The sequence below is a fragment of the Trachurus trachurus genome (assembly GCF_905171665.1).
Source record: "Trachurus trachurus genome assembly, chromosome: 19".
NCBI classification, from domain to species: Eukaryota; Metazoa; Chordata; class Actinopteri; order Carangiformes; family Carangidae; genus Trachurus; species Trachurus trachurus.
Window position 1 is genome coordinate 12,881,270 of NC_139913.1, and position 15,450 is coordinate 12,896,719.

General features: G+C 42.3%; 1 protein-coding gene across 1 annotated transcript in view; it reads right to left on the reverse strand.

Moving 5' to 3' along the window:
- The window catches only part of LOC311003029 (caskin-2-like), a 56,464-nt gene that overhangs the window by 24,943 nt on the left and 16,071 nt on the right, over positions 1 to 15,450 (reverse strand). Inside the window, exons 3-4 of the mRNA XM_083994693.1 lie at positions 6,080 to 6,131; positions 892 to 989 (exon numbers count right to left, since the gene is read on the reverse strand). Of these exons, the coding sequence (XP_083850819.1) occupies positions 892 to 989; positions 6,080 to 6,131 (150 nt within the window). The remainder of the gene's footprint in view (positions 1 to 891; positions 990 to 6,079; positions 6,132 to 15,450) is intronic.

Below are 15,450 nucleotides of genomic sequence, written 5' to 3' on the forward strand. Positions count from 1 at the left end.
TGACAACTACATACTGTAAACCATAATGATGTCATGTGTCATTACCAAGGTCAGAGTTCTTACACATTTGACATTTCAAAATTCCATCCTTTTTCCAGAATTCTTGGTTAAAATCATCATATAAATTAATTATGCAATTAATCATTTGTTTTCATTATTTCTGAATTTGTATGCCATTATGTCACCAAATAATTTCCAGGACATTATAGGTAGGTACAATAGTGCATACAAAATATAATTACCCCAATACCTTCAGATAAGACCAAACCCAGATAAGTATTAAGATAAATAGTGCCCCATCCTATGTCATGTGCTTCCCTGAGGCTGATGACCCTGAACACATCTCAGCTTGTGATCAAGTAGTAAATAAAGTTATGGTTGCCTCACTCAAAGTGCCTCAGCTGTCTTTCCCCTGAGGGTCGACGCTACATTTCACAGAAGTAGAATAATTCCCTCTGACAGTGAAGCCGTGAGTCACTGGCTGCAGGAAATTCTACAGTCCAAAAAAATAAAAAAAAGTTGCCAGGAAGTGGTAAAAATGTAAACTCAACCTGTAAAATGTAACTTCAGGAACCTATAGCTGACACACGCACATTCTACGAGCGCTGCACGCCTCCGGTCCCGGCAGCCAGTCAGCTGCCACTCCCACAAATTCTACCAAATCTGTTCCACTTGGTCTCTGGAGATATTTGTCGTGGAGCCATGACAGACAAACTTCAAAGTGAATCATACTTATTCATATGGGTCAAACTTATTTTCAGATGAGTCTCAGAAAGTTGCAGACTCAATTTAACCCCAACTGAGTTTCCCAGCAATGAAAATATATATTTTTTTCTAAGTAATGGGTTTGTGTAGTGACACTAGTTGGAGCTGGTGAAGCTGTTGATATACCGTTGATGTCCTTGATATCCACTGTGGCCTGGGCCTCCAGCAGCAGGGACAGCAGCTCCGTGGTGCCTGTGAGAGCGGCATGGTGCAGCGCTGAGAAGCTGTGGGAGAGCAGAGGAGAGAGGGGGTGGGGGGTCAAGGGAGGGCGATAAGAGAGAGAGAGACGAGATGATGAGTGGGGTCATAAATCAAACTCTAACTTTATAGCAGGTGAGTCCTTTTCAAAACTGCACTGGGATGTGTATGTGTGTTTGTACTAGTGTGTAGGTGTGTTCTCATTAAATTTCACAGGATGTTTGAAGTGAAGATAAAAAATCTCGGTGTTTCTTCCAGATGGAGTGAACCTGTTGGTTTCTGCTCAACATTAAATATCCATCCATCCACCCACTGTCTGTGCGGCTTATCTGTGCAGGGTCTCTGGAGCCAAAGCTGACAAAGGCTGAGGGTGGGGTTTTACCCTGGACAGGTCACCAGGCTGTCACAGGGACACATATTATAGAGATGAACAATGCACACATACTCACATTCACACCTACAGGCAATTTAGAGTCACCAATTAACCTAGTGTGTTATCTGTGTTTGGACTGTGGGAGGAAGCTGGAGAACCTGCAGAGAACCTACATATAGACACAGGGAGAACATGCAAACACCGTCCCAAGATGCTTTATCTATTCCATATTCTGTGTCCATATTTCAAGTTGTGAACTGTTTTCTTGTCTGTTACAACAGCTTTGGTAGTTTTCCCTCAGTGGATGTGAGGGTCTGAGGTCAGAGGATGTTATGATGCTGTGTAAAGTCCTTTGAGACAAACTGTTTGTAAAAATGGGCTATACAAATAAACACGCCTTGTCTTTTGACACTGGCTGTGTTTCCATTGAAAATGCCATCAACAAGCAACTTTGGACTTAATCTAATCCTTATCTTTACCATTAGTTGGTGATCTGTGATGTTTTTCCGTGTACATTGATTGTTGGTAATTGTTGTGTAGGGTCACTCTAAAGTTTATGTCTTGTAATAACTGATTTTGTCATTGTTGATATTGTTTTTGTTGTTATTGGTATGTTATTGTTTGATTTTTTTAAATTATTATTTTTATAATCATTGTTGTTATGGGTACCATGCAGCTTTTCATATTATTTGGAAGTTTAGTTTCATTTCATGTGTGTTTGATTATTTTATGTGGCTTTTTAATGGACCCCAGGAAGAGTAGCAGCTACCAGGTATAGCAGCTAATAGAGATCTTAATAAAATAAAATAAAATAAAATCTCCTAATGTCTCCTGCTTGTTGTGTACTGGTGGCTTTCTGTCAAAATCAAACTCCATCTGCATTGCTGGTCGGGGCAGAATAATTCTATTTAAATCATCCTATGGTGACTGACAGTTGTGATTGACTGGTGATTGAGTCCTGCAGGTGTCCGGGCCGGACCTCAACCCCACCGCTCCACACCACCATCACCACTGAGCAGACTCCATCTTCAAACGTCATCACCTTCATCGTGTCAGCGCCTGCATCTGGAATATTTTAGCTTCATTGTAGTGCAGTGGGAGGAAATGGAGATGTGTCATCTCCCTTTATTTACAGTCACTGAAGTTCATCAAAGCTTCAGAGATGAAATGTGTGTGTTCATGTCTAAGCGTCTGTCAGGTCACAATATATTCTACAGAGAGAAATTAAAGGCATCAATTCTTGGCAGCGACTTTTTCTTTCGCTTTGGGGCGAGACAGACACGGGGAGTGTTCGAGGACAGGTGACCCCTCCGAGGCAAAACATGAGCAGAGCTGGCTCTGCATCCACTCCCCTCATGTGGGGAGTCAAATAAAAACCAGAGTACAGGGGGCTTTCAGGTGATTTCACAGCGCCTCAGGCAGGCACAGCAGGAGCCCTGAGCTTCCGGCACCTGTGGTAATAAACAGTTCGGCTTCAAGTGGGAAGAGAAGTGACTGGAGCTGTGTCAGGAGGAGTCAGGGTTTCACTGTAAAATATAACTGCTCCATTCTAAGTCAAGGTCAACTGTCATGGCTCACGCTGTAACCTGAGGTGTCATCAATCAGTTTGGTCCTCGTGTACATGTTGTCAACATCGTGCGGACAGCATCCATCCATTCTAGTTGTTAAATTCACCATTAGTTAAACAATAAGCAGGACCTATCATGTCCATTTCAGGGGCTTTTAATGTGATATTGGACCCCAGAGGAGCACTATTGAAAGTTTGAATTGATAAAAAAAACTCTGCGCCACCCAGATTTGCTTCCCTCTGTGCAATTTTCCCCAGACATATGTTCCTCTTCCACACGAAAACAGAATTTCAGTCAAATTATGTCAAATTTCGCGATATTCCTCGCTAAAAATAGATTCCGTTTCAATTGGCCAATTCCGCGATTCCATCCGTAATTCCGTTCCCTACACTGGGCACTGGTTGCCATATACTGTAAGGACTTCCGTCGAAGTTGTGATGTTACAAAAAAGACTTTGGATAAATTTTAGAGCTCCTGAAATGCCCCCTGGAGACTACTTCAACACACGTCTACCTTATGATATGGGACTTCCACATCCTCTAGAACAAGTATCCAACACTTTAAACATATTTATAAGTCTGAAAAGCTGGAAAAGCATAATAGGTCCCCTTTAAGGATTCAAGATCAGAAAAAGAAGGAGCCTGGTAGCCCAGCCCACAGGGAGCCACACCAGGATGGATTCACCAGGGCCTTTAGGACATGTCCACATGTCTGAAGGGTTGGAACTCCTCTGCATTAATCATGACTGTGTTTGGGGCCTGACGTGCAATAGACCAATCAGAGTGCTATCTTCCATTCCCATTAAAAGCCAGGCACGCCTGCACCCTGATGGATTATTATAGAGACGTTTATGTCAGGATTCAACCATGCAGGCCCATGTCCAAAATATTAAACTGAGACTGCAGTGCATGCTGGGTGTCCGAAGTAGGTATTTACGTCGAGTGCAAGGTGATAGTTGCACGAACACTGTGGGTGTCTCCATGTGGTTAATATTGAGTTATAACCAACTAGTTTAAAGTGTGTGTAGATGTGTGTGTGATTGTGAGCTCTGGTGTGGGATTCTCGAACAACCACACACTTTGCCCCTAAAATTTGAGACAGTGCAAGTACATTTTTCATCTACCTGCACATGTAACCAGTAAATTTAGCTGTTTGTTTTTTTTTAACACGAGTGAAATGTGGAAGTGGTGACTCAAATAATCCAGTATTACAGTTGGCAGACCAATGTGTGTGAGGATCATGAATGAAAAGGAAATGTGATTATTTGCTTTGCAAGTCGATATACGTCCCTAAATTTTCTGCTTGCGCTCATAAAATTTTAGGTTAGGGGGCCACTGTGCTCCGACGAGTAAAAAATGTTAGTCTGGAGTCCTGAAAGAGCTCAAATTATGACATATAGAATAAGAAATGATGGTGAACATTTTGATAAAAGAGTGGAATACTCCACTACTGAATTCCTTTGGCTCAAAATAGCAACAACATCAGCAATGTTATTTGACAAACACACCTATGAACGGTCAGACGGGTACTGGCTACTTAAAGAAGAACTATGCAAATCCAGTCGCTTTTCCTGTGTTGCTAACCCTCCTCTTGGCCATGTGCATTTGTTTTTAATTAAGCCGGTGAAAAATCAATCCATGGAGCGGTGGAACATTATATAACATATATGATGTTACAACGTGTGTATCTGTGTAGTCGTATCTGTCATAAACAAAAGATTGCGGGTTACGGAGCGCGTTTGTGTCGTGGTGCTGCAGACACGAGAGCTGGGACACCAGGGCGGCGTCCAGGTACTACACTGAGAAGGAAGAGAGGCCAGATGGACGGAAGAGAGCCTCCATTCTCACTCCTAACAAGTCACAAGTCATGCAGTTAACTATCACAATTACTCTGGAGCGTTTTAATTAGGGCAAAAATGTAGCACATCCACGAGAAAAATCCTGCTTAGTTCCTCTTTAAACAAGGTGAGTGCTGCACAGTCTGAAACAAGCAAATACACTTGTGCTGTGTTTGTTTCCACCAGCTGCATTTTGTTTTAGCCAAGTTTACAAATCTGTACAGTGATAAAAAAAAAAAAAATCTAAGCATCTCCAGACAGTGAAGAAACTCATCTTATCAGTCACATTGTTTAGGCCTGGATGCTCCTCAACCACACATACACACTCATCCAGTTAAGTACTCATCCAGCAGAGTATCCTGAGTCACCTGTTACAGCCACTCACTGTCTGAATGGTGTTGACTCAGCAGCTGTTTACTCACCTTCCTCTCTCCTCTTCATCCTCTCTGCACTGATCTCAAATATCACAGGTAACCTCCTCCTCTTCCTCTTTCTCTCTTTGTCACTCTCTCTGACACTATACACACACCATTGGACATGTTTCATTTCAACACCCCTATTGTGTATCACCTCCCACACACTGCCTTGACCCTGCATGTAGACACATGCATCCGGCCTAAGTCAACAAATACTCTAACATATAGAACACAGTGGCAAAGCGGGGAGTCCTCTGCGCATCTGATGGCCTAGTTTGATATAAAAAAAACAACATCTGATTCGATAAGAACAGAGACTAAACACCCTGAATCAAGTTTCTTTGAAACAAGAAAGAACCTATCTCAGTGTGGAAAGACAGTAATGGGAGCAAAAGCAAAAATATATATATAAAAAGCCACCTCAAGAATTTGAGAAGGAGATCTATAATCTCACAGAAACATAAATCTGAGTTTTTCCTCAAAGCTTGTCAGGTTTTGGATTTCTCCACATGCTGCTTGTCTGAACTCTACAGGAGGCTAAAAAGACTTTGGAGGGTGTTGTCTTTCAAAACCAAGAATACAAAGCCAAAGGCATTTTATTGTACAGTTTATACTAGTAGTATATCTTACGACTGACTTCCATCTATAATTTACAAATATAGTATAAAAGAAAAAAGGTATTTAGAAGTTACTTGAGGAGAAATTGTAATCTGTGATTGTGCACAACTGGAACCTCATTGATTATTTCCTGCAGAATGCAGCAGATCTGAACCGTCAGCTGAGCTCAAAACTGTTGCTTCTGACGAGACAAAATCTATTTCCTGTTTTTAGATTGGACAATAATGATTGTGTAGCACAGCACAGTGTGTCAGTGCGTGTGTGTGATGTGATTGCAGCGTGTCCACACATCCCCTCCTCTTACCCCTCTGAGTCCTGGTAGTTGATGTTGAGCCTCTTGGTGGAGCCCAGCAACTCTGGAGAGAGACAGATGAAGAAAGAGAGGGGGGTGACAGCTATTAGTATATGGTGACGCATTTGTGTTTTCATCTGAGTTCTCCAGAAATCTCTCCATCCCCACAGGACCCTGTATGTGTTTCCACAGCCCCCCCCCCTGCACCTCTTCCCATCATCGCTCCGTGCTTCAAACGCGCTGACAGCCTCGACAGGACGGAGCTTTCCTCACCTCCTCCTGCTCCACCCGTCTGACACCCTCACGGCAGACAAAATGATTCATAAACAAATGATTGTGCCTCACAGAAATGTACCACTCCACCTCATTTACACCGCTATCGCTACGGGTCCTTGCCCTCCAGAGTGACAGCCGTAAAGAGCACCAACGTGTCGGAACAAAACGAGTATACGTTTCCTTTTTCCACGGGAGCACCCGGTGCACAAACAGCATGAACGTGTTAACAAGACTCAACAGGTTCTGATTCACTCACCTTGGAGGAGACAGACCGCTGCTTGTCCCATGTCTTACTCATTCATTCTTCATCCAGAAGGTCACAGTCTACTCATCTACCCTCTTTCACATTGCTCCTGCCATAATACTATCTATTATTCTATATTTTTTTAGATTGTCAACAATGTCTCCTGATTAAAAGTGGCAAAATAGGTTGCTCTTTACATAATGGAAATCATTTCTCAATGAACTTCAAGAGACTGCTGCAAAGTATTCCAACGAATGTGTTGGTATTGTTATTTTAATCAAAGGTATCAAAGTCAAAACAGCACTGACTTCCTCTTCTACATGCGTCACCATCTTTTCTCTGAGCATCCGACTCCGGTCCAGCCTAGTAGCCGTCATCCCAAAGCTCTACTCAAACCTTCAATCCTTAATGTGTCCAACAAACTTCCAGACACCACATACAGTACGATGCATCTGCCTCCACCTCACACATTCATGTCCTGCCCCAGACGGGAAGACTGGAAGCTCTCCTCACACGGCTAAATATCCGCGGACGTCCTACAGCCCAGAGCGGCTGTGAAGGCCCCACAGTCCACCCAGACCCACACAGGAGCCAGACTGCCAAGCCCTGCAAATACAGAGCCATTCATTGCAGTCAATCTCCCTCACTGTTTTCTCCCACATAGATGTGGAAAATCACAGAAGTGTGTGTGTGTGTGTGGTGGCGGTATGAATAAATAGACTGTGTAGACTTATTGTTCCGTTAGCTAACAATCTGTCAGGTTTTAACTGACGGTTAGCTCATTAACTCTGGTTTTATACAGAATACGGCCATAAAGCGGAAGAGTGTAAAGAAAACAGGGATTTTTACAACCTGCTGGATAGACTGACTTCTTTTTAACCTCGTCTCTTCTAACCAGGTCTCTCAACAATGTTATTATTATAGGAATGAGAGCTCAAACTAAAAGCAGAGGTTCTACCCCATAATCGCATAAATCTGAACAATCTCTCTGTAGAAAATGAGTGAATTTCTATGAATAAATCGGAGGTGGCAGAAACATGGATTACATCATCAAAAGCAAAAGGTTCAACAGCAGCTGCAGCAAAAGACTCGCTGTTAAAAAGCTGCCAGATACTCAGAGTACATATTTCAGCTCCAAATTAAATAATGAACGATTACGAAGCCATTTGTGAATTCACAGCATACCATCTAGTTCCCATTGGAGCTCCGATTTAAATATTTCTCTCTCTTCTATGTGGTTTTTCTATGTCAAATTTCCAACTCACGAGGTTAAAAACATTCTGATTCCCACTGTTTTGGAGGAAACATCAATCTGCACAACCCGGGCACAGTCATGCTTTTTTTTTTTTTTTTTTTTTCTGTCTTTGCTGTAATAAATTTACAGCAGTCAAGTGAATTTACAGTTTACAGTCGGGGGCGGTGGTGGTGGAGCGGCTTCTGCTGAAGACTGGAGCACAGAAAAACAGGGGGCCTGGGGGCACAGAAAAGGCACATTGATAATGAGACAGATAGAAGGGTTGGGCTGCCTGCCAGGACGGGGTCTTAACTGTCCCAGTGGTATGGAAAGAACAGGGCCTTTCAGGAGTTCTAGTTACAACATGAGCCAACATTCCTCACATAGCACACCCACCACGCTACCCCACTCGCTCGCTGTCTCTCCGAGTGTGAATCTACAGAGCTGTCAGCCACCTTTTCTCTGCTCCCTCCTCCCTCCTTTGTGCAAAAGTAGAAGAGGATGGGGGGGGGGGCAGATTCTGACATCACAATCAATTACACTACCAGCACGCTGACTCCGCTACCCCCCTTCACTCCGAGGAGCTGGTGCAAACAGATGTGTAGTAAATTGTGTTTTCTTGCACAGACAGGGAAATTACAGGGTTCTCTTTTCGCCTGCACAAACTCGATGTCACTGCAAACAAAACTCTGAGCGCTACGAGCCCGGAGAGGTGTCACCGTGGAAGCCCTCCATTGTTTTCTATGGTTACGACAAACAAAGCGCGGAGCCCGTGTGTGACGCTGTGTTTTGATAGCCTCATCAGATACACGAGCAGCATCGCTCCCATCCGCTGCCGCTGAGCTTCTCTCTGCACCTTTCTAATGCGAACCGAGGCATCTGGACAGAAGAAAGGGATGTTGTTGCTTTGATGTGGAGAGAGTGGCTCAGACAGGAGCGAGGGGGAATAAAGAGAGAAGGAGGAGGAGGAGAAGTTAGGGCCTATTCCTCCTTTTAGGTGAGATAGGGGGGAATGTTTTTCACTGGGTGTCAGGTGCACAAACAAGAAAACACGCAGGACTTCTCTGCAACACATCAGCTTCAGAGGAAGAGGAGAGAGGGGAGGAGCAAGAGCTGGAGAATGTAAATAAATAAAAAATAAATAAATAAAAATAAATCAAAGATAACAAAAAATGATGGTTTGCTTTTGTTTGTCTCCACCAAAGCTGCAGCTGGCAGAAGCAATGGTTGCTTTGGTTCGCACGGCTGCAGAACTCATTTTAAAATGTCTTTGATCTGTTGTGTGTGAAAAACTGGAGGGAAAATGCATAAAAACAAGGAGAAACAAATTCAACCCAGCCAGAGCTTAAAGACCATAAAACAGAACACACCATTGATCACTCTGTGTGGGTTCTGTTGCTTTGGGAAACAGCCGCTGTTATTATAAATTCATGGATTAAAGCAACTTTTAGGCTGACATATTGGTGAGCTTCTCCTACACCAACACTTTGCCTCTTAGGCTGATAGAATGAGTGTAAATATCTATATTATACACCACTGACAGGTGAATAACACTGAGTAACACTTCATCATGGCACCTGTTACTGTTTTAGGCAGCAAGTGCAGCAAGTCCTCAAAGTTGATGTGTTAGAAGCAGGAAAAATGTTCAGCGCAAGGATTTGATCCAGTTGGACCAGGACGACTGGGTCTCTCATGTGAAAAGCTGCAGCTCTTTCCTGCAGTGGTCAGGATCTATCAAAGGTGTCCAAGGAAGGAACAGTGGTGAAGAAGTACACGCTCATTCTGATTAAAAGTTGTATTTGGAAGCAAAAGGGACCAACACAATATCAGGCAGGTGGTCAGGATGTTATGTCTGGTCGGTGTATATCATTCCTGTAATTCTGCATATTTATATGTCATGTGTTCTACTGATTACGCACTTCTGGTTAGATGCAATCTGCATTTTGTTGCCTTGCACCCATGACATGTGCAGTGACAATAAAGTTGAATCTAATCTTGTCTGATCTGCTTCAGGGTTTCTGCAAGTTTCACCAACTCAAATTTAAGACTTTTTGAGACCATTATGAATGAAATTTAAGACCTATATCATGACGAACAAAAAAACGTACAAAAGAAATGCATAGTCACAAAATTACTTGCGAAGTAAATTGGCTGCAATATATAAATTGCACGGTGGGCTCGTTTGTAGTTGAAAATACATTCAATAAAGCACAATGAAGTATCGCAGGAGCATTTTATTGAGCATTTGAGGTAGAGATACATGTGGGCATAAGAAAATTAAGACCTGTCTAAAATTATTCAAGACTTTTTGAGGCCTAAAATTTAGATTTTACAAATTTTAGACTTTTTAAGACCCTGTGGAAACCCTGTGTACAGAGGGTAAATCAAGTCTTTTGCTTTGTGACATTTGCCCTTTTCTTCTGCTATCTGAGTCCATCTGAGATGCCTCGTCTGGCCTTTATGAACTCTGCCACATGTCACCCAGGATAAGACAATGTTAGTGTCATGACCAAGCTCTAAAGAAAGACGAGCTCTTCCACACAGACTGAAAATAACACAAGTTGCATGCAGACTTTGTTCTTTGGAGTTTATAAAATGAGAATTGAAGTCCACTTCCCATCTCCATCCATAAAAGCTTTGCATTAACAAAAGCAGAGGACGCATTGATTCAGGAGATGCGGGTTGGGACGAACGCCCCCAAGCCACAAAGAGTGTAACAAAGAGGTAACCGGCAAACAAACAGCGAAGCCACAGCAGCCCAGAGCCAGACAAAAGTACAGGGGGAGAGAGAGAAGGGGGTAATTTAAGGTCATCATCTGTCTCTGTCGAAAAATGGTTTGTGGTCAGGTAAGGACCTCATCAAGGAGAACACTTATCTGAGGAACACATCCATCTAGCTGCGCTGATTACTGAGAGAGTAAACACAGCGCCTGAACCCAAACCACCAAGGCAGAGCGGGGACACTGCTCGACTCCAGCTGTCCCACACAAGTCCTAATAAGGCTCCAACAACATGATCAGGAATGCACATGTTTGTCCCTTGGACACGACCGTTTATCATCACCAGGACAACAGAGGTTTAATATTAACTATAAATTTTACATGAAGCAAAACAGAAACAAACAGGCTCATAACCCTCTGAGTTCCCGGCTGACAGGGTCTCAAGCCGCAGCGGTGCCAGTGTCGGCTGCAGTTTGTTTACATCATATTGAACCACTGCTTCCACAGGTTTCCTGAAGAAAACACAAGAGTCACTACAGCTTTGAAAATAAATCACTGAAGTGGTGACTGAGACTTTCAGAAAAAAGCCTGACATTGAAGTATCTATAGCTTTTCATGCCTAGTTCCAATTCAAAATGGTGAAAATGTGTGTTTTTTTTTTAGCCACAATACTTTAGCTTCAATTGACTTCTCCCTTCAATATTTCAAAAAGGTAAATCATGCCAGAGCATAATTATTATGTGAGAGCAAAGTTGCAGTGGTGCCCTCTGAAACATTCAGGGTGGTATACTGGTCCCATTCAGGGTGGGGGGGGTTGAGGGTTGTGAGTTGTGGGTGGAGGGTGTGTGTAATGCTAGTGAAACCGCTGGTGTATTTAAAACAAATACAGCATGGAGGCTCCACATTCATGGCAGCGTTAAGATCACTGCACAGCAGGACTCTCTACTTCTCTGACCTTGCCTGCTGTGGTGTCTCCCAGCATGCACTGCACCAGAACAGGTGGAGCGCCATGAACAGGTGGAAGTTTCATTGGGAAGAGGTGGGGCCGAGGTTTCTGGTATTTCAGACTAATTATAAAAGTGTTGCAATGATGGGATAAAAATGAATGGTCTATTTATTGTGTATGTCAGCAGGCTATTTCCATCAATCTAAATTGGAATCAAATCTGAAAGTGTCATAGTAGCAAATATGCAAAAGTTAAAGGGATAGTTCAACATTTTGGCAAATTCTCCTATAACTCCTATAACTATAGGGATTATGGCAATGGGCCCATTGCCATAATCCCTATAGTTATAGGAGTAGGTTTGTTACCTTTAATTGTCAGTGCAAGCTGTTTTTAGAGTTGTTTTCGAGCTAAATTCATGCAAAACCGCGTTCCCGTCAGAGGCAGTTTTTCAGCAAGCAATCTCTGTATTTGCCTCTAAAACAACGTTCCGTTATTATCTCATAGTGTGGTGAATGTGCAGATCACAATTTGTCCACCAGAGCGTTTTGGAGTTGTTGGATTGTGTATTTGATGAGTTTGATGAGGGAAACCAAGAAATCCCATTAGCCAATGTAGAGAGTAGCTCTGAGCAGCTCGGGCTCTGCAACAGCTTGCACTGACAATTAAAGGTAACAAACCTACTCCTAAAACTATAGGGATCATGGCAGCGGGCCAATTTGCCAAAATGTTGAACTATCCCTTTAAAGCTCAAAAATATGGAGCTGTTAAAGTTCAGGGGAAAAAAGTCCAGATCTATCTGACCTCTATGGAAAACAATTTAACTAACTAGTCTTGGTTGTAATTCAAAATTCAATGTCAATACAGTCCAACCCAAATAATGCAATCTAAGATTATTGAATATCAACTTGAGCCAACAACTGAACTGACTGAATCAGTTTTTGAACATACAGTATAAAATGCATATAGCTGTGGGCTGCTACCTGCATCACTCTATGAGAAGTAAAGATCTTTTTATCCAGACTTCTTTTGTAAAGTAAACGTTTACACAGCTGTAAAATAGGCTGAAGTTGAATTTGGGCGCTGTCTGTCAGAGATGCTCGGGGAAGGCATCTCACTGTCTAGTGTAATCAGCTGTAATCCTGCTAAGTCATAGACACACAGCCTGATTTGTAATGCATGCTAATGCAGCAGGCTGAATGGAGGTCCGTGCAACTGCCTGCAGACACAAACAAGAGCCTGAAGCAACATCAGCATCAGTCCTTAAATCAGTGGGTGAGCAGCAGCCAGATGAGAGAGTGCTACCTGCTAGACAGCACCTTTAGTTTTAGTTCTGCTAGTAAAACACTGCATGTGTTGTACATATTGCAGACTACAAATGGAAACAAAACTGGATTGCTTGCAATGTATAAGTGTGTGTTTCTGACAATGCGTTGAAGTTAACAGTCATAGATGTGATGCAGGCTGTGGATGCAGCTTTAGCTCACTGGCAGAGTTTCCTAAAACTACAGAGGAGAGGCAGGATAGTATAAACAGAGCACATCACACACCCAGGGGCATACACATACACCAAATTTGCAAAGTGACACACTTTAGCCTCATCAATTCTTCATCACTTGCTTCCCTGCCGCATCGTTTGCAATAAGAATAAACTCTGGAACTAGGTCTTGATAAAAAACCTTGACATCAAAAACAGCTCCGGGATGTATTATCCAATAAATTTGCTCCATTGTTAAAAATGTAGAGAATAATCTCCCGTTGTGCTGCTGGCAACTAGGTCAGAGGCATTCAATATTCGCTGACAATGAGCCAGTGTGGAAATGAAACAGATGATCTAAAGTGATGTGTTGCATACTGTGTATTAGTGTGTGCACGTGAGCCAGTGTCGCTACGTCTGTGTACTTCCTTTGGAACGACAGCAGATTAGAAGAACAAATGTAAACACACCTGCAGGTTTCATGTTACATAACATGCCTCAACCCTGCACCTCAGGGACAAAACACTTTACATACCATTCAAATAATCTGTTTACTCTACTTACCCAGCTCTGCAGAGCCCCTCCTTTATTTCCATACACTCTCTACTAAACCACAGGCTCTGGGTTAGCTCAAAATACTGCCCCTGGAGGTACACACTGCTGGTTATTCACATCTAACACACGCCTGGGGTTGGGAAATATATTGGTTAATAATCTAATATAAAGACATAATTTTCAACATATGGGATTTATATATAATCTTTGCAGATCACAATATTAACTTCCATTAACTGGTGGATGATTTTGCTGTACCACAATCACACAGTAGATGAATAGTTGATTGACATCTCCATTGGTGCTTAAAAAGCTTAATATTTAGAGATTTCAGACTGGATTTGAATCTATATTAAACCTAAAATGCACCAAAAAAAATGATTGTTTTTCATATTTTTATTTATATTTATCATATTTAGGCCTGTCACAGGTGTTACATAATCGCCTGATCACAATCATATGAGCTGAGGCAATCATTTTGACATTGACATTGGCATCATGGATTTAGTTACAAAGCCTAAAGGCAAACAGAAATGTAAATCTATTTATACTGTATGTCTCAATGTTTAATGCCAATAAATAACTACAATTTCATGACAGCCCTAACTGTAGCTGATCAACATCTCCATAGTTGTTGAATATTTCTGTGTTGAGATTTCAGGCTTGATTTGAATCTAAATTTAAAATGCACCAAAAGTGATTGTTTGTGAGGGCAGCCACTGCCAGCACTGAAAAACAACTTTCCTGCTCATATGCAAAGTTCTTTCAAAGAGGCTACACATGTCCTGCAAATGACCTTGACAGCTACACAAATCTGTGCCGACAGAGATTCACACTCAGCATCCTCACTCATTAAGGCAAAACAGGCATGTGATGGATCCTTAAAGGCACGAACTGTTAGTAATGGGTATTTCAATAACATAGTATTCAGTCTTCAAGATACCCAGCATATTTACGCAGTATTCATATTTCTGCTCGATAACTTACACCAAAATTGCTGTGGGCTGATTTTCTGTGCAGCATATCAAAGATTAACAATATACAGAGTAATTGTTTCAGCGCTATTAAAAAAACTATGGAATGACAGTCATCCATGAAGATCTGTCACAGTGTGATAGCAGGTTAAATATTACTGATGACTAATAACTGTTACCACTGGCAGCTGTGTTTCCAGCTTGGCCATATGCTCCATTTAACACAGCAGGCAGCGTTCAGCGGTGGGAGATAAGGCCGTTATTTGTATTTCACTGAGCCCAGATTGCAAAATCTAATTGATGCCAGGCGTCATCTCATGTACTACAGTGGCAGACTGAAACCTCTAGAGGACTCAGGTGGGCATTTTGACAAACCACCGATATACCTTAACAGACACACAAGTGATATAGACTGACAGTGATGCATGCCGTCCGCATTACAGGGAGAGTCACAACTCTACAAGAATCAATAAGTTCAACCAATGACAAACACAAAGAAATAAAACTCTGCCACCATCTGTTTTTCAGACTAATGAGATGTTCCCATCTCTTGTTGTCTGCTGTGAGTCTGGCAGCAAGGCGAGCAGCAAAAGACAGAAACCAATCTCCATCCCCGAACCACAGCATTTACTGAAGAGCACTGGGGTGTAATCAGAGGAAATATGACACAGGTTCATGAGGAGTTCACCTGCATGGAAAACTTTGGTGTATTTGTTGCACAACTCATCTGTTTGCTCATTGATGCTGCAGATCTGACTGTACTGTACAGTAACTATCTACTGAGCTCTGCCACTTCACAAACACCCCTAATACAAACGTTGTTCCCATTTAGAAACAGTGGGCAGCAGCTTAGCCTTGAGGCCATCTCTCATTATTGTGCTGAGGTCAAAAAAAACAAAACAAAACTATCGATTTCACGTGGGCTACGTTTCTCAATGACCCCCTCCAGCTGATTAGTTA